Genomic DNA, 20,708 nt, shown 5'->3' on the forward strand with positions numbered 1-20,708 from the left:
TCCTATAAACTCATTTTTATAATTGTTTTTTAGATTCAGGACCAGATCCTCATTTGGTGTATGCTTTAGTGTTTAACTCCCCATTTCTTAATTATTAGTTTGTTTCAACTATATTCTCTCCCGTTTTCATTTAAGAAAATTTCTTTTTGTGGTATAATATACTCCCAAATAACTTGACAAACACATTTCCACTTTATATATATGAAAAAATTTCTTTTAATGTTTATTAATAAAAAAGTATTTTAACTATGGTTCAACGTTGGCAATCTGTGTTCTTCAAGAGTCCATCCCTCCAGCTCAGTAACTCAAAGTAAATGCCTTCACCTCTGAATTTATTCCATCACTCCTATGTGAGTTCGATTCCACCTTTTTTCTCAGTGAGAATGTTTCTCGCCACTTTTTTTTCTCTTTCCATGATATCTCTTTTTCAATTTTGTTATCCAACAAACAAAAATAAGGTTAAATGTGTAAGATATTAATTTGTATTTCTCTGATTACTTTTAATCTTCATGTGAACTTTCTGATGAGCCTGAACTTTGAAACTGGGTGTCATCTGATCCATTGGGCATCGTTTTCAAATGCTGATGTGTACTTAAACCCTGTATGCCTATGACTCTTGTACAATATTTGTGGTAAGTCCTGATGAAGGGGTCATCTGAACCCTGAAACTTATAGAATAAACCACGCTGAAACCTATACAATTTTTGGAATTCTTCTTGCGGCAGCACGGGGATGATCCTTCCATCCTACCTAAGTGTCTTGACATTTTGGAGCAGACGCATGGATGTTAGTGGCCTACTGGAGGTCATTTTGCAGGCCTCTGGCACTGTTCCTACTTTTCCTCCTTGCACAAAGGAGGAGGTAGCAGTACTGCTGCTGGGATGTTGCCCTCCTCCACTTCTCCTGGTGTTCTGGCCTGTCTCCTGCTATCTGCTCCATGCTCTGGCACTTTGTTGACAGACACAGCTACCCTTCTTGCCACAGTTCATATTGATGTGCCATCCTGGTTGAGCTGCCCTACCTGAGACACCGCCTCATGCTACTTTACTGTACTTTTAGGGGTGAGAGCAATGTCAAAATGCATCAGTGACTAAAACAACAACCAAAAAGGATGAGAACAGAGAATTGGTCTGTGGTCACCACCTGCAGAACCACTTCTTTATAGGGGTTTTCTTGCTAATTCTACCTGTTATCTGTTCCATTTGCAAAACAGCAGGAGAAATTGATTCACAATCAGTGCTGCTTCATATCTGGACAGGTTGATTTCACAGAAGTGTGATTGATTTGGAGCTACATTGTGTTGGTTAAGTGTTCCCTTTATTTTTTTAGCAGTGTATATTTTCACCATATACTGCAATACTGTGGATCACAGATTCAAGTCCCCTAAGGGAACTAATAAATAATGCAAAAAGTAAAAATATCAAGTTTTAAAAAGTATACAAACATTTCTGAAATATCTAAAAATTCAAATGTTCCTCTTTTTCCTTGTCTAAAAATAAAGAAAAAAAATTAAACATATTTGGTATTGGTGTGTTCATAAAATTCCAATCTGTCAATTGGAATCAATCAATCATATGTACCGTAATTAATTAAAGGGTCTCTATCACTGTGATATCTATTTACTTAGATAGAAAAACATTGATGCATGTTTGGTATTTCTGTAATCGAACTACCTTGGCTAATCGTGTTAATTCTTATCACAAAATCAACACCATAAAAACAAATTACAAAGACAAGGGCAGAATTGCATTTTTTTCACAGATTTTTCCCACTTGGATTTTTTTACCCAATTTTTAGTATATTGTATGTCAAAATAAATGCTATTATTCAAAACGACAGCTTTTACCGCAAAAAAAACTAGACTGATACATCTATGTCAATAAAAAAAAATAAAAAAAGTTATGGCTCTTGGAAAGTGCACAAAACAAATGAAAGCGCAAAAACGAAAACATTTTATGGTCCTTAATTAATGGTCATTTTTATTTTGCTGTAGTGTACTATCAAGAAAAGGAAAAGTCACTTCTTCAGAAAAGATGACAGACAAACAAGGTAATTGTGATTTTTGTGTAGATATGTGACCTGCCAATTCCACATTGCTATTTACTCTGTGGTTTTATCAGATCTCGGAATTCAGGAGAAATGTGTCTAATAATTGTTACTAATAATTGTCAAAAAAAAGTATGTTACTTATGGTAAGTAAATAAATAAATAAAAATGTTACTGAAACTATAAAGTATGTGAACCCTGTGACAGCACTCAGGAAGTATTGGGTCCTACATATGAGTGCCACCTGCAGGCAAACTTTGAAATGACACTTCCAATACATAGAAAAGTGTCGGTATCCAGGTGTTACATAGTGAGTGATCCTTATTCCATCTAGTGCCCTATATATTTAAAATAAAAGATCTGCCCCTAAACACAATTCAGCTCCTTATTCAAAATTAAAGATTTATAAAAGGGGATCTAATAAAGATCAGTTACCAAAAGTAAGGATTGGATTGTTCAGATATTTCCAAATGGAAAAATGCGGACTCCAACAGTATGTCCAAAGTATTGTCTGTGATATTCTGCTTTATCTTTATACAGCACATTACCAATGGGGTTGTACAGCTGATTATTGAAGATCTGACATGACTCTGGTGCCTAAAAAACACATTGCGCCCCTAGAATTTATGCTTGAGTAAAAGATCCTTTTCTTTGCCATTAGTCGAAACATTGTCTTCTTGGAACTATGGTCATGGTTTGATGTCGCTGATATACCACCAGTGTAGAAATATTAAAAAACAACATTATTTAAGAAAATTAGAATGAAGAAAATTCTGTATATGCTCATGCTCAGTACTAGTTAGCAGAAAACACAGCCATACAAGATGTCCACTGTGTTCTACTGGCTGACCCAAGAAATTAGTGTAAATGTATAACGGGCGCATGGGCTTTAATGATAACACAGGTCTAAAAAAAAAAAAATTCAGGTGCCAAGGTTTTTTGAATGGATTTATGGAATTTTCAGGTTGCCGAATTCAAAAATCCCATTATTTTTGCTGAATTGGTTCTAGTTTTTGAGAAAATTCATCCGTGAAACTAATGCATTCCCCCAATGTGACTTGTGTGATAACAAATGCAATAGCATTTGGTCTTTTGATTCTTTAACCTCTTCTCGACCGCCCACAGTAGATAAACGTTGGCGCTTGCTGGGCTTTGTGCAGCGCCGACGTTTATCTACTGTCGGCGGTTTTGTGCCCCCCGGGACCCCCTCATACCTTATAACGCGGGGATCCCGGTGCACAATGCATGCTGGGACCCCCGACGTCATCGAGACCTGATTGGTTCAGGTCCTGATGACGTCGCGTCACAGCAGCCAATGAGAGAGCTCGCTGGGAAAGCTGCTTGTTTCCCGGCGATCTCCCTCATTATAACGCGACTTCTCCTCTGAGCTCATGCTGACAGATGAGCAGAGGTGAAGCAGCGTTACAGTGTGACTAGATCGCTGCCTGGCACAGCTGATCGCTGCCTGGCACAGCTGTGTCAGGCAGCGATCTTGTCACACAGTAACGCTGCTTCTCCTCTGATCATCTGTCAGTGTGAGATCAGAGGAGAAGTGGCGTTACTATGTGCCGGGCAGCGATCTTGTCACATAGTAACGCTGCTTCTCCTCTGATCATCTGTCAGTGTGAGATCAGAGGAGAAGTGGCGTTACTATGTGCCGGGCAGTGATCTTGTCACACAGTAACGCTGCTTCTCCTCTGATCATCTGTCAGTGTGAGATCAGAGGAGAAGTGGCGTTACTATGTGGCGGGCAGCGATCTTGTCACATAGTAACGCTGCTTCTCCTCTGATCATCTGCCAGTGTGAGATCAGAGGAGAAGTGGCGTTACTATGAGTCAACAATACAAAAAATAAAAAACACAAAAATAAAAAAAAAGTAAAGAAAAAAAAAGCAGGTAGGCAGGCTAGGGCTATGTCTAGGGTTAGGGCTAGGGTTAGGGCTAGGGTTAGGGTTAGGGTTAGGGTTAGGGCTAGGGTTAGGGCTAGGGTTAGGGTTAGGGCTAGGGTTAGGGCTAGGGTTAGGGTTAGGGTTAGGGCTAGGGTTAGGGCTAGGGTTAGGGCTAGAGTTAGGGGTGTGTTGGGGTTAGGGTTGGAATTCGAATTGGGGGTTTCCACTGTCTAGGTACATCAGGGGCTCTGTAAATGCAATATGACGCCCGCAGACCATTCCATCAAAGTCTGCATTCCAGAACATCACTACTTCCCTTCCGAGCCCCACCGTGTGCCCAAACAGTGGTGCCCCCCCACATGTGGGGTACCAGCGTACTCAGGACAAATTGGACAACAACTCTTAGGGTCCAATATCTCCTGTTACCCTTGTGAAAATAAAAATTGGGAGCTAAAAGATCATTTTTGTGCAAAAAAAAATGATTTTTTTATTTTCACGACTCTACATTATAAACTTTAGTGAAACACTTGGGGGTTCAAAGTGCTCACCACACATCTAGATAAGTTCCTTGGGGGAGTCTAGTTTCCAAAAAGGGGTCACTTGTGGAGGATTTCCACTGTTTAGGCACATCAGGGGCTCTGCAAACGCGACATGACACCCGCAGACCATTCCATCAAAGTCTGCATTCCAAAACGTCACTACTTCCCTTCCGATCCCCACCGTGTGCCCAAACAGTAGTTTTCTTCCACATATGGGGTACCAGTGTACTCAGGACAAATTGGACAACAACTTTTGGGGTCCAATTTCTCCTGTTACCCTTGTGAAAATAAAAAATTGGGGGTTAAAAGATCATGTTTGTGGAACAAAAATGATTTTTTATTTTCATGGCTCTACGTTATAAACTTCTGTGAAGCACTTGGGGGTTCAAAGTGCTCACGACACATCTAGATAAGTTCTTTAAGGAGTCTAGTTTCCAAAATGGGGTCACTTGTGGGGGTTTCCACTGTTTAGGCACATTAGGGGCTCTCCAAATGCGACATGGCGTCCTATCTCAATTCCAGCCAATTCTACATTGAAAAAGTCAAACGGCACTCCTTCCTTTCTGAGCTCTGCCGTGTGCTCAAACAGTGGTTTAGCCCCACATACGGGGTATCGGCGTATTTGGGAGAAATTGCACAAAAAATTTTGTGGTTCATTTTCTGTTTTTACACTTGTGAAAATAAAAAAAGTAAAATGTTTGTGAAAAAAAGTTAAATGTTTATTTTTTCCTTCCACATTCCATTCATTCATGTGAAGCACCTGAAGGGTTAATAAACTTCTTGAATGTGGTTTTGAGTACATTGAGAGGTGCAGTTTTTACAATGGTGTCACTTTTGGGTATTTCCTGTCATATTGACCCCCCAAACTCACTTCAAATGTGAGGTGGTCCCTAAAAAAAATGGTGTTGTAAATTTTGTTGTAAAAATGAGAAATCGCTGGTCAACTTTTAACCCTTATAACTTCCAAAAAAAATAAATTATGTTTCCAAAATTGTGCAGATGTAAAGTAGACATGTGGGAAATGTTATTTATTAACTATTTTGTGCGATATCACTCTCTGATTTAAGGGCATAAAAATTAAAAGTTTGAAAATTGCAAAATTTTCAAAATTTTTGACAAATTTCGATTTTTTTAACATATAAGCGCAGTTCATATCTAAGAAATTTTACCACTATCCTGAAGTACAATATGTCATGAGAAAACAATGTCAGAATCAGCAGGATCCGTTGAAGCGTTCTAGAGTTATGGCCTCATAGTGACACTGGTCAGAATTGAATAAATTGGCCTGGTCACGAAGGCAAAAACAGGCTCAGGCGCGAAAGGGTTAACAAACAGTGTCTCATGTAATGAAATATTCCATATATTTGTATTTAAATTTGTAGGTTTGTAATGCTATAAGAGCAACTTTTTGAATCTAGAATTCTACTGTAATTAACTATTAAATATCTCAGAAACTAGAGCCAGTCTGGCAAAACTGAAGTCATATTCCCAATCAGCACATCGGTGGCACCAAAATTACTGTATACCAGTGTAATAAATATGGAGCCAAATCATCCTTCTGCCATGTATGAGTGTTGAAAAGAAAGCCAATATTACTTGGCAATGCTTTTTCACATGGGAATAAAGGAGTACAGTATTTGTAATTGCCCGTATTTGCCTCTAATTTTACACTGTACATTGTCAAACTTGCTACACCTGCACAAATGTTCTATATAAATGGAAGAATATGGTAAGTGTTCATGCAGAGCCAAAGAAGACCCGGATCGGATTTCCTTTGTATTGCACAGGTGAAGCAATTATCACCTGTGCAATACTAAGGAAATCCTGAAAACACGACCTGTTGGTGGGCCTTGAGGACTGGAGTTGGGGATCATTGTCATATAATACCTTTTTTTCTCTGGAGATGCAGCAGAGCCCACACCCTGACTGGCAGTTTCCTGTGTACACTTTCCAATGTGAGCTAGCTGCCAATCAGTGGTTGGGGTACGCAAATTAGTCTGACTGAGCTTCACAGAAGCTGTATCAGAAAGTGTGAATCTCTCTCTGAGAAACTGATGAATGTATTGAAACTACATCACACAGTTTAATAAGCAACGCAACCCTGGAATCAGAGTCTCCTGTCCTATATTATTTTGCTCTCAGAATAAATGCCGAAAACCTGCTGACAGATTACATTTAAAACTGTTTACTATAGTCTTCTTTCCTTGGTTGAGCCATTATTAAAGTAACACTGTGGTTTTTTATTCACCCTGTCAATAGTTCAATACATATTATTCAGCTAGTATTACCTTATGAGTTCATAATTTATGTTATACTTCTCTTAAAGTGAATTTGTCAGATCTGATAACATTGTTAGCCAACAGATATATGATTAATCTGCAGGCTAATAGCATTATGAAGGTGCCTGAAAGTACGGCATCCAGAAGAAAATCAATTTTATTTCTCCTGTGAGCTGCTGGCTTTCAGTAATGCAGGCGTGACTGGAGCAATTACAGTCACCACTCACAGTCACCACTCACAGTTCTCTGAGCGGTAACTGTAGACACACCCCGGCACTGACCGCAGAGCATCAGCGCAGAGTGAGCTGTCAGCCAGTGCCAGGCCATGCTTCCAGCCGCCACTCTCAGTGCTGTGAGCAGAAATTGTAACTTGCCCCGGGCATGCCTCTGTGACAGAAAGCCGGGAGCCTCCGGGAGAGATAAAGTTAATTTTCTCCCCATTCCCGCACTTTCAGTACTATGGCTGGGCACCATCATAATGTTATTAACATGCAAATTAACCCTATACAGTTGTGGCCAAAAGTATTGACACCCCTGCAATTCTGTCAGATAATACTCTGTTTCTTCCTGAAAATGATTGCAAACACAAATTCTTTGATATTATTATCTTCATTTAATTTGTCTTAAATGAAAAAAACACAAAAGAGAATGAAGCAAAAAGCAAAACATTGATCATTTCACACAAAACTCCAAAAATGGGCCAGACAAAAGTATTGGCACCCTCAGCCTAATACTTGGTTGCACAACCTTTAGCCAAAATAACTGCGACCAACCGCTTCCGGTAACCATCAATGCGTTTCTTACAATGCTCTGCTGGAATTTTAGACCATTCTTCTTTGGCAAACTGCTCCAGGTCCCTGATATTTGAAGGGTGCCTTCTCCAAACTGCCATTTTTAGATCTCTCCACAGGTGTTCTATGGGATTCAGGTCTGGACTCATTGCTGACCACCTTAAAAGTCTCCAGTGCTTTCTCTCAAACCATTTTCTAGTGCTTTTTGAAATGTGTTTTGGGTCATTGTCCTGCTGGAAGACCCATGACCTCTGAGGGAGACCCAGCTTTCTCACACTGGGCCCTACATTATGCTGCAAAATTTGTTGGTAGTCTTCATACTTCATAATGCCATGCACACGGTCAAGCAGTCCAGTGCCAGAGGCAGCAAAGCAACCCCAAAACATCAGGGAACCTCCGCCATGTTTGACTGTAGGGACCGTGTTCTTTTCTTTGAATGCCTCTTTTTTTCTCCTGTAAACTCTATGTTGATGCCTTTACCCAAAAAGCTCTACTTTTGTCTCATTTGACCAGAGAACATTCTTCCAAAACGTTTTAGGCTTTTTCAAGTAAGTTTTGGCAAACTCCAGCCTGGCTTTTTTATGTCTCGGGGTAAGAAGTGGGGTCTTCCTGGGTCTCCTACCATACAGTCCCTTTTCATTCAGATGCCGACGGATAGTACGGGTTGACACTGTTGTACCCTCGGACTGCAGGGCAGCTTGAACTTGTTTGGATGTTAGTCGAGGTTCTTTATCCAACATCCGCACAATCTTGCGTTGAAATTTATTGTCAATTTTTCTTTTCCGTCCACATCTAGGGAGGTTAGCCACAGTGGCATGGGCTTTAAACTTCTTCATGACACTGCGCAAGGTAGACACAGGAACATTCAGGTCTTTGGAGATGGACTTGTAGCCTTGAGATTGCTTTCTTTTCTCCATGCTCAATGTGGCACACACAAGGACACAGGACAGAGGTAGGGATGGGCGAATCTACTCGTTAGGACTCGTTACTCTGCGAGTAGTAGGGGACTCGCAGGAATCGGTACTCTGCGAGTTTCCAAGCGATTACTCGCACAGTAACGAGTCCAATACAAATCAATGGCAATCCTAGTTTTTTCAGAGTTTAATACAAGCAATTCTAGTTTCTTAGCGATTTTGTGTCAGCAGGGGAAAAAAAAAAAAAGGTCTCTCTCTCTCTCTCTCTCCCCAGCACAGGAATCACTGCAATACTCGCATCCCCATTCATTAACATTGGACTCGCTAGACTTGCAACGAATAGCGAGTTTCCGACTCGGACTCGTTACAGTCTAGCGATTCCGAGTATTTCAGGATTCGCCCATCCCTAGACAGAGGTTGAGTCAACTTTAATCCATGTCAACTGGCTGCAAGTGTGATTTAGTTATTGCCAACACCTGTTAGGTGCTACAGGTAAGTTACAGGTGCTGTTAATTACACAAATTAGAGAAGCATCGCATGATTTTTCGAACAGTGCCAATACTTTTGTCCACCCTCTTTTTTATGTTTGGTGTGGAATTATATCCAATTTGGCTTTAGGACAATTCTTTTTGTGTTTTTTCATTTAAGGCAAATTAACTGAAGATAATAATACCAAAGAATTTGTGTTTGCAATCATTTTCAGGAAGAAACTGAGTATTATCTGACAGAATTGCAGGGGTGTCAATACTTTTGGCCACAACTGTAGCTGCAGGTAATTAGCATTATTGAATCTGGAAGGTTCCCTTTAAGCTAGGTCATGTGACCACATGGTGGCCACCTGACAATTATATGGCCTTATGTTCTCTTCCTGGGGAGATAAGAAGGGTCACAATTTCAGTTACCAGAACTCCCTGTATGATGAAATTGCTTGGAATGTAACACAGACTTTCTCCATGAGGGGTGAGGGGCAAAGAAGCAAATAGTTGATGAAGATGATTACTCATCTAGAGTCACACAGTTATAATGGAGGATTGTGCAGCTCAGCCTCCTGTGTACTAATACGTCCAATTAGGAGACAGTTGCTACAGCAAGCAGAGGTGGGACTGGCTAGTCATGAGATGCAGTACCGATGCATCATGGCATTGACAGCAGATCATAGAGGAGGAAGAAGCAGAGTGAAATCTCAAATTGAAGATGAAATCTGAAAAAAAAAAAAAAAAGAAAAAAGAAAACAGGGGTTGAAGTGCATGGAAGTAAGTATACCATGTATAAGAGGAGTGCAGATTGTGATTGTCAATCAGGTGGGGGTGCAGGAATGCAAGAAAAGCAAAAAAAAGACGGATTACTTCTTTTATTCTTGCCTCTCTGATCACCATATTCACTCATTCTTTTTACTTTTTCACTAAATATATGGAGGATACTTTTCAGTGGAGAGATTAGTCTCTATTATCATTATTTTTATTTTATGAACTATTACATATTGTTGGAGGAGAGAATTTTTGGGCTACAATCTAGAGTAAAAGTTACATAAACTTTTCAGTTATTTACAGTAATAACTACTTATATTTGACAGTCCAAAACAATAAATACAATGTATGATTTATAATTTATGAAATCAGCTCATTAACATATTCATTTGTTTTTCTCCTTGTTTGTTGAAGATTGTCATGAGAATGATGATATTATAGTGCCAGAAATTTTGGACCGGCGATATGTTCCAGCTTGTCTTAAAAGCGTGGCCTGGGAAGGTTTCAACTTTGCTGGGTATGAAATAAAAATAGTGGAATCGACAGACCTTTATGGAGCTACTGTTTGGCCTTCAGTAAGTCAATCTTCATGCTTTAAAATGATACTGAAAATCTGAAAAAGGCATCCATCCTACAGCATTGAGAAAACAGGAGGAACAGTTCCATGAGGAACTGTAGAGGCTCAGAGCGGAAACAGGGGTTGACTTCACCAAGGCCATATATTACAGGGTAAATCCCTCCAATCCTAACAAATACTATCCGAAAATAAATAATGGAACAAGTCCTACTATCAAAGTGAACACACTAAAGTAATCATATATTGATGTAAGCATACCTGTAGATCCCATAAATAGCAAGGCAAACCCGAAGTGAAAGTCATACCAAAGAAGAACACCCCTGACACGCGTTTCGCATATAGCTTCTTCTGAGAGATTTTGCCACATAATCCAAGAGCAGCATAATGTAGGGACAGAGACACAGAATTCATTGATGTGTCACTTACTGGGCTGTTCGCTGTAGTTTTGATAAATCACTTTTGTTAGCAGGAGACTATCACTAGGGGAATAGTAAACCTGCTGCCAAGTAGTCCTCCATATTCATGAGTGCTGTCTAACATTCAAATAACTGGTAGATGAGCAGCAAACAATGATTTTATAAAAATAAAATATAGCAAGCAGCCCAGTAAGTGATACATCGATGTAATCAGGATCTCTGCCTCTATATTATGCTGCTCTCAGATGGGGTTACAAAAAACTGGGGCTAGATTCCACTTAAAAGAGCTGGTACAACCCCTGGCAAAAATTATGGAATCACTGGCCTTGGAGGATGTTCATTCAGTTGTTTAACTTTGTAGAAAAAAAGCAGATCACAGACATGGCACAAAACTAAAGTCAATTCCAATGGCAACTTTCTGGCTTTAAGAAACACTAAAAAAAATCAAGAATAAAAAATGTGGTAGTCAGTAATGGTTATTTTTTTAAACCAACCATAGGGGAAAAATTATGGAATCACTCAATTCTGAGGGAAAAAATTATGGAATCACCCTGTAAATTTTCATTCCCAAAACTAAGAACTGCATCAAATTAGATCTGCTCGTTAGTCTGCATCTAAAAAGGAGTGAGCACACCTTGGAGAGATGTTGCAACAAGTGGACTGACATGAATCATGGCTCCAACACGAGAGATGTCAATAGAAACAAAGGAGAGGATTATCAAACTCTTAAAAGAGGGTAAATCATCACGCAATTTTGCAAAAGATGTTGGTTGTTCACAGTCAGCTGTGTCTAAAATCTGGATCAAATGCAAAACAACATGGGAAGGTTGTTAAAGGCAAACATACTGGTAGACCAAGGAAGACATCAAAGCGTCAAGACCGGAAACTTAAAGCAATATGTCTCCAAAACAGGAAATGCACAACAAAACAAATGAGGAACGAATGGGAGGAAACTGGGGGCAACGTCTGTGACCGAAATGTAAGAAACCGCCTAAAGGAAATTGGATTTACATACAGAAAAGCTAAACGAAAGCCATCATTAACACCTAAACCGAAACAAACAAGGTTACAATGGGATAAGGAAAAGCAATCGTGGATGACTGGATGAAAGTCATATTCAGTGATGAATCGCGAATCTGCATTGGGCAAGGTGATGATGCTGGAACTTTTGTTTGGTGCCGTTCCAATGAGATTTATAAAGATGACTGCCTGAAGAGAACATGAAAATTTTCACAGTCATTGATGATATGGGGCTGCATGTCATGTTAAGGCACAGGGGAGATCGCTGTCATTACATCTTAAATGCACAAGTTTATGTTGATATTTTGGACACTTTTCTTATCCCATCAATTGAAAGGATGTTTGGGGATGATAAAATCATTTTTCAAGATGATAATTCATCCTGTCACAGAGCAAAAACTGTGCAAACATTCCCTGAAAAAAGACACATAAGGTCAATGTTATGGCCTGCAAATAGTCCGGATCTCAATCCAATTGAAAATCTTTGGTGGAAGTTGAAGAAAATGGTCCATGACAAGGCTGCAACCTGCAAAGCTGATCTGGCAACAGCAATCAGAGAAAGTTGGAGCCAGATTGATGAAGAGTACTGTTTGACACTCATTAAGTCCATGCCTCAGAGACTGCAAGCTGTTAGAAAAGCCAGAGGTGGTGCAGCAAAATACTAGTGATGTGTTGGAGTGTTTTTTCTTGTTGGTGTTTTTAATGATTCCATAATTTTCCCCCTATGCTTGCTTTAAAAAAGTAACCATTACTGACTGCCACATTTTTTTGTTCTTGATTTCTTTTAGTGTTTCTTAAAGCCAGAAAGTTGCCATTTGAAATGACTTTAGTTTTGTGCCATGTCTGTGATCTGCTTTTTTTTCTACAAAATTAAACAACTGAATGAACATCCTCCAAGGCCAAGGATTCCAACATTTTTGCCAGGGGTTGTATAAGTAATTGTATAGGACAGCCATTCACAATAATATAAAGATAGAAAAACACTTCATACCTCATTTGATACACTGCAGCTGGGCGATTCCATGGTAACTTACATTACAGTCACAAGCCAAAAACTGAGTTAATAATGGCTATAGACTGTTCTTTGAAGGCAGGCACAAAAATGAGTGAATGTATATTGTACATTACACTATTCTCAATAGATTTCAACACAGTTTGATTTTTCAACAATACAAATTAAATACAAAATACAGTGTTATTACTTGGTAACTTACGTTACACAAAAAGGAAAAGCAATTGTCCATATCATGAGACTGCCAAATTTTCTGTTCTGGTGAACAGGGGAGAAGCACTGTTTTTATTGTATTAAAACACCATAGTCCAAGCAACTTTAACAAATTTATTTTAACCTCTCAAGTTAAATGCAATAGTTTTTATTACAAGAAATGTAGGTAACTTACATTACAACACAATATAGTAACTTACGTTACAAAACAAAGCATGTGTTCAACTTTGTCAGTGTTCATATTTGAGAAGGCAAACTGACTTTATTTAGATGAATCATAGGCTGCATGTGAATTCATTGGTGTGAACTACATATGTAGACTAAAATTTAGCATACAAATGTAATCATTCAATATTCATACTTCAGTTGTCAACATTTTTGCAGAGTGGAAATTTTGATTACAAAATATGACCGTTGATCAATTATATAATGTAGACTACAGGAAAGATGTATATCTTTGTACCATGTTAGCCAGTAGATAGAAAAATATATATCTGTATGGCTGATCACAGCACCATGGACATGAAATTACTTGTAATGAAAGGTAACTTCACATCTCAGAGAAACAGAAGAGTCTGTGAATACAAGCTCATGACAACCTTTGACACTCACAGTGCAGGAATGAATGTGTCGCATGGATTTATGTCTTTTTACATCAATTAAGGAATTTGCTCCTAAGACCTTGTGGGGCATCACAACACAGAACCAGACCCCAATCAGAGGACAATAAAACTTTCACTTCTTATCTATGAACTGGTCCAATATTTATGGCCGTAACTGTCTATCACTCCCCTATAATGATAGTTCTGCTTCACGTCACTTGTCTTATGTATTGCGTTATTTCTGTGCTGTGTTGTGCATAAATATGTGATTCTTCAGATTTTGTATTAGTCATGCCTGATGAAGAGACCGGAGTTGTCTCAAAAGCTTGCAATGTGTTACCTTTTAATGGCTAACTGAAAAGATGGTATCAACCACTGAGGACTTTTAATTCTGAATATTTTTCTATAATGTAGACTAAGTTTTAATCTAGGCCTACATATGTGGTCCAGTCCAATGAATTCAGACACAGCTAATAAAGAGCTTCAACAAGGATGTACATTTGTGCTCACTGCTCATTTAACTTCCTGGTTAATAAAAAAATTCCCAAATGTCCCTAGAACCCATTTTCAAGGGAGGATCAACCTCTCTTAAAATTTGACAGACATCATAATAAATTTCATCATCTTTAGGCTAGCTTCAGACTAGCGTTTTGGCCCGCAGCGCACGGCGGCCGCTAAGCCCCGCCCCCTGCTGCACCCCCTCCGGTCATCTCCTCCTAGTGTCGCACATCGCTGCATGCGATCTGCACACCCTATCTTTAGCACCGTGAGCTGGACGTGCGCTAGTAGGATATTGAGTGCGCTGCGCCCTTTTGACGGTGCTCCAAGCGCACCAAAATGCAACATGGTGCGTTTGGCACACGTCGGTGCACTGTCAAAAGGGCACAGCGCACGCAAGAACTCTGAAAGTTACAACTTAATTTATGCTTAGTTCTCAATCCTACAAAAACTTATCTTTTTGGTAACTTACGTTACTGATAAAATGTCTACAATGGATATGTGCAAAATTTGTGCTAAACAATAATCTTACAGAACCAAAGATATTATAGTATTTTGGTTTCCTAACACTACTTCTTTTGTAACTTAAGTTATGCATGTTGCTAGTTAATAGTAATCCACTTACCAATATAGCCTGTTACTGTATGATTCCAGTAAGAACAGTAGGTGTTCACATGCAACCCTCTGCCATCTTGGAAATATATGGAGTTTGAAAGAAACAGTGTTGCCACCTTATGCCATGTGTAATGAAGTACCAACTTACAAAAAATTAGCTATTTCCAAAATATTTGACAATTTTGAAAATATTCCTTCTCAGCATGGAATCGCCCAGCTACTAATGATGCAATAAATTGCCTGAAGGCTTATGGAAAGCAATAGATAATAATAAATAATGTGATATTACAACAAGCTGAATTATAATGTTGGAAATATATGAAATGAATGTTGTAGATTGTGAGCCCTTGTGGGCAGGATCCTCTCTCCTCCTGTACCAGATGTGACTTGTATTATTTAAGATTACTGTACTTGTATTTATTATGTATACCCCTCCTCACATGTAAAGCGCCGTGGAAAAAATGGCGCTATAATAGTAATAAATAATAATAATAAAACATAATCACTATGTTAATAGATTTGGTACAACTTGCACCATTTTTGCAGACTCTTACAGTTGTGGCCAAAAGTATTGACACCCCTGCAATTCTGTCAGATAATACTCAGTTTCTTCCTGAAAATGATTGCAAACACAAATTCTTTGTTATTATTATCTTCATTTAATTTGTCTTAAATGAAAAAACACAAAAAGAATTGTCCTAAAGCCAAATTGGATATAATTCCACACCAAACATAAAAAGAGGGTGGACAAAAGTATTGGCACTGTTCGAAAAATCATGTGATGCTTCTCTAATTTGTGTAATTAACAGCACCTGTAACTTACCTGTGGCACCTAACAGGTGTTGGCAATAACTAAATCACACTTGCAGCCAGTTGACATGAATTAAAGTTGACTCAACCTCTGTCCTGTGTCCTTGTGTGTACCACATTGAGCATGGAGAAAAGAAAGAAGACCAAAGAACTGTCTGAGGACTTGAGAAACCAAATTGTGAGGAAGCATGAGCAATCTCAAGGATACAAGTCCATCTCCAAAGACCTGAATGTTCCTGTGTCTACCGTGCGCAGTGTCATCAAGAAGTTTAAAGCCCATGGCACTGTGGCTAACCTCCCTAGATGTGGACGGAAAAGAAAAATTGACAAAGATTTCAACGCAAGATTGTGCGGATGTTGGATAAAGAACCTCGACTAACATCCAAACAAGTTCAAGCTGCCCTGCAGTCCGAGGGTACAACAGTGTCAACCCGTACTATCCGTCGGCGTCTGAATGAAAAGGGACTGTATGGTAGGAGACCCAGGAAGACCCCACTTCTTACCCCGAGACATAAAAAAGCCAGGCTGGAGTTTGCCAAAACTTACTTGAAAAAGCCTAAAACGTTTTGGAAGAATGTTCTCTGGTCAGATGAGACAAAAGTAGAGCTTTGTGGGCAAAGGCATCAACATAGAGTTTACAGGAGAAATAAAGGCATTCAAAGAAAAGAACACGGTCCCTACAGTCAAACATGGCGGAGGTTCCCTGATGTTTTGGGGTTGCTTTGCTGCCTCTGGCACTGGACTGCTTGACCGTGTGTATGGCATTATGAAGTCAGAAGACTACCAACAAATTTTGCAGCATAATGTAGGGCCCAGTGTGAGAGAGCTGGGTTTCCCTCAGAGGTCATGGGTCTTCCAGCAGGACAATGACCCAAAACACACTTCAAAAAGCACTAGAAAATGGTTTGCGAGAAAGCACTGGAGACTTCTAAGGTGGCCAGCAATGAGTCCAGACCTGAATCCCATAGAACACCTGTGGAGAGATCTAAAAATGGCAGTTTGGAGAAGGCACCCTTCAAATATCAGGGACCTGGAGCAGTTTGCCAAAGAAGAACGGTCTAAAATTCCAGCAGAGCATTGTAAGAAACTCATTGATAGTTACAGGAAGCGGTTGGTCGCAGTTATTTTGGCTAAAGGTTGTGCAACCAAGTATTAGGCTGAGGGTGCCAATACTTTTGTCTGGCCCATTTTTGGAGTTTTGTGTGAAATGATCAATGTTTTGCTTTTTGCTTCATTCTCTTTTGTGTTTTTTCATTTAAGACAAATTAAATGAAGATAATAATACCAAAGAATTTGTGTTTGCAATCATTTTCAGGAAGAAACTGAGTATTATCTGACAGAATTGCAGGGGTGTCAATACTTTTGGCCACAACTGTACATGCATGTATCTTCCTCTTATGCTGCTTACATTTTGGACTCATACGTCTTCAGAATACCTGCACTTTTTGAAGCAAATTTTTCAATATGTTTCACAAGATTTCTGGTGTAAATATTTTAAAATGATAGCAATTGAGCAGAATGCAATATTTAGATAAAGCCCTTGGACATAATAATATAGATTTTCAGATTTGCCCAACAACATCTATTTAATTTATGATCAATTTCTGACACTTTTCTACATTTTAGAACAACTTAGAAAGTAGAAGCTATGCTCCAATTGGTTGATGCAAGAAACAAAGCAAGATTTAGCATATAATTGTTGGTTTATAATTGTGTTGGTTTACAATCACAGCACAAATGTCCAGGCTCCTGGTTAAATATTACGTATGGATATGGAGTCTTAAAGATGCAAAAAAAAAATAAAGATGAAAGTATATATTTAGCCGGGGACTGCAACAATGTCTCGTTCTATTTATTGGTAGGTACCCTGAGGGTGGGCCACCATCCATGTCCTTCAGTGCCAAAATCCCAAAGGACCTGGGAGTTTTCTGTGTAAGGTCACTTATCAGGATATTTTCTGGTGATACCTTCTGTTGTTTCACTATGCCACAGTTCAGTTCTGATTTGGCAGAATTCTTGGCAATAAGCACATTATCAGAACAATCTTTTCCTGCTGCCGTCTGGTTTTTGTGCATCATAAGTGACATCCTCAGTAAATTTAGATGAGCGTGAGTTTTTGAATTATGCTGATGAAGAGACCTGAGTAGTCTCGAAAGCTTGCAATGTGTTACCATCTTTTCAGTTAGCCATTAAAAGGTATCAACTACTGAGGACTCTCAGATTTTAAAATTTTTCTATCTACTGTAGAAAGATATATATTTTTCCGGGATTTTGTCCAGTAACAATGAATGGTCGTGTTAGCCACCTCCAGCTGTCTGCAGCCTCTAATCATCTAGTGTCACAAACATGGGCATCAAGTCACAATAATGACAATTCCAGAACACAATCCATCAAAAGTTACTAATAAAGGTCACTGTATAGGGTCAAACATTAAGTATAAAGGAAGGGTGCTGAATTTAGCTAATGAATATACTATGCTATTAGTCTTATAGAATAGTTAGAATAATATACACTTACTGCGACCTGATTACATTTCTATTACATACTTTATTTTGCATTTCAAATGCCCAATATTGATACCAAGCAATACAGGGTGGGCCATTTATATGGATACGCCTAAATAAAATGGGAATGGTTGGTGATATAAACTTCCTGCTTGTGGCACATTAATATATGGGAGGGGGGAAACATTTCAAGATGGGTGGTGACCATGGCAGCCATTCTGAAGTTGGCCATTTTGGATCCAACTTTATTTTTTTCAATGGGAAGAGGGTCATGTGACACATCAAACTTATTGAGAATTTCACAAGAAAAACAATATGTAAAATCAGATTGCACTCACCTTCTTTGAGACTTTGAAACACATAGAGAAAGAAATAAAGAAAATAGGAAGTTGATATCACCAACCATTCCCATTTTATTTAGGTGTATCCATATAAATGGCCCACCCTGTATTTTAACCAATGGCATAACTAGAGTCCGATGAGCCCTAATGCAAAATTTTGACCTGAGCCCCAACCTGCATGTTGGTCACATGTATAGGCCCTTGTAGCATTCTAGATCTTATAAAGACATTTGTTTTCACACGCCATGTAATAACATACTGTCAAGGCTCCTTCTCCTTGTAATAATGGCCCCAGTCCTGGCCTCTTTCTATATTAATCTCCCCTATCCTGAACACTTTCTGTAATAAAGTACCCAGTCCTGGTCCCTTCTTGTAATAATATTCCTCATCCTGGGCCCATTTTTTTGTACTAATTTCACCCATCTTGGCCCTTTTCTGTGATAATGTCCCCTGTCCTGGCCCTCATATTGAAATAATGTCTCCTCATCCTGTAATAATGTCCCCCTTTTTGGGCTCCTTCTCTGATAATATTACCTGCCTCGGGCCTCTTCCTGCTATAATGTCCCTCATCCTGGGCCTCTTCTTAGTATAATTTCCCCTTCCTGATCCTCTTCCAACAATGTCCCCATCCTTGGCCCCTTTATGGTATTGTCACAATCCATTTTTGGATTTGTGGAATCTATGGTTCCACTCAATTTAAAAATGTTTTTGCTTTGAACCATCGGGGGTTATTGTCGGTTTTCCATAGCTGGCAATCTGGTGTTACTGCAGTGCAGCTGGGTCAGCTAATGCAGATGGTGACCACTTCCACTATCCTTTAAAAGGTTACGTGATGCATCAGCTGACTGTTGGTGATACTTGTGTTTGGAGTCCAGTTGCTGTTGTTATCTCTGGTGTGGAGCTTAGCAGTGGTGTACATAAGCTAAGTGTGGTGTTTTTACCTTGTCCCTTTGGTGTTTGTCACTTCCGTCTGTGTGTATTTTTCTGTAATGTCTAGGCTAGCGCCCTATGCCGGCCACTGCACTAGCCAGGGCAGTTTAGGTGACAGTGAGGGACGAGGTATCCTGATGGCGGTTGGAGGAGGACCCGCATAGGGCATTAGTTGAGTGCAGGGACAGGCTCAGGTTGGAGCTCAGGTGGTGACCATCCCTCATTCCACTCATTGAGTCGTGTCACTTCTTGACATTATCACCAGTCGTCACATTTTTTCCATTGAGCCATGACTCAAATGCAGACCTTTGCCCAACTGATCCAGGCCCTCACTGATGAGTTTAAGGAGCTGCGGTATCAGGTGAGGCAGCAGCTGCATCAGTTGTTGGGGTTCTGGGTCTCGGCTCAGATACAGGCTCAACCGGAGCCAAAAATATCTGTTCTTGTCCATTTTTCTGGAGGGAGAGATAAGTTTGTGTTCAAAGAAACCTACAAGCTGTATTTTAGGCTTTGCCCTTGTTCTTCAGGGAGTGAGGAACAGCAGGTGGGGATTATAGTCTCCCTTCTTAAGGGTGATCCACAATCCTGGGCCTTCTCCCTGCTGACCGATTCTCCATTTTTGTGGTAAGTGGACGAGATTTTCATGGCTTTGGCGCTGGTGTATGGGGATCCTGATGGCATCTCACTGGCGGAATCAACTTCGTAAAATCAAGCAGCAGGGTCGGCCAGCTGAGGAGTACTGCTCAGAGTTCAGGAGGTGGGCCACTGACATGCAGTGGAATGACCCTGCCCTTTGGAGCCTTTTTTGTCAGGGTCTGTCACCTAGGCTGCCCCAGGTCTTTGAAATCCACCATGTCCCTTGCTATCCAGGTGAATAGACTCCTCAGGGAGAGGCATACATCAAATCTGCCCCCTATTGTTCTTTCTAGGGAGGAGGACACACCAGTGCAGATGGACGAACCCATGCAGGTGGGAGGAGTTGCATCTCAAACAAGGTTGCCCGTGGTTTGCTATGGTATGGGGGAATGTTTCTGCTGTGGGCAGACTGGTCATTTCATCAGTCGGCCCAGCTTGCGCCAAATTATCATAACCGTCACATAAGCCGCGTCCCCCTGATTGGTTGGAGGGAGGCGACCAGGGTGTGTATATATCCTCCATTTTCTCTTCTCAGTGTACCTTACCTGCTGAGGTGGTGGTTGGTGGGGTAACAGAGACTGTACCAGTGTTGGTGGACAGTGGAGTGGGAGTCAATTTGGTGAATGCTCACTTTGTTCAAACCCATGGCCTGATGGGTAAGGACACTAGTGAGACCACTAAGCGTACAGGCCATTGACTCTGTCCCACTCAGCCAGGGGAGGGTGACCCGTCGTAGACTATATACACCTGCAGATAGGGACTTGTCATGAGGAGTCCCTGTAGTGCTACATCTTGGAGGGTATGCCAACTCCTATTGTTTTAGGCCTCCC

At 40.0% G+C, this 20,708-nt stretch overlaps 1 protein-coding gene across 1 annotated transcript in view; it reads left to right on the forward strand.

Moving 5' to 3' along the window:
* Nucleotides 1-248: 248 nt before the first annotated feature.
* Nucleotides 249-20,708, forward strand: part of LOC141084707 (protein-lysine methyltransferase METTL21E-like) — a 31,447-nt gene continuing 10,987 nt past the window's right edge. The window contains exons 1-3 of the mRNA XM_073569582.1: nucleotides 249-310; nucleotides 1,994-2,049; nucleotides 10,119-10,279. Of these exons, the coding sequence (XP_073425683.1) occupies nucleotides 249-310; nucleotides 1,994-2,049; nucleotides 10,119-10,279 (279 nt within the window). The remainder of the gene's footprint in view (nucleotides 311-1,993; nucleotides 2,050-10,118; nucleotides 10,280-20,708) is intronic.

This window comes from Dendrobates tinctorius, unplaced genomic scaffold (genome assembly GCF_039654945.1).
Source record: "Dendrobates tinctorius isolate UK_male_01 unplaced genomic scaffold, ASM3965494v1 ptg000026l, whole genome shotgun sequence".
Lineage (NCBI taxonomy): Eukaryota > Metazoa > Chordata > Amphibia > Anura > Dendrobatidae > Dendrobates > Dendrobates tinctorius.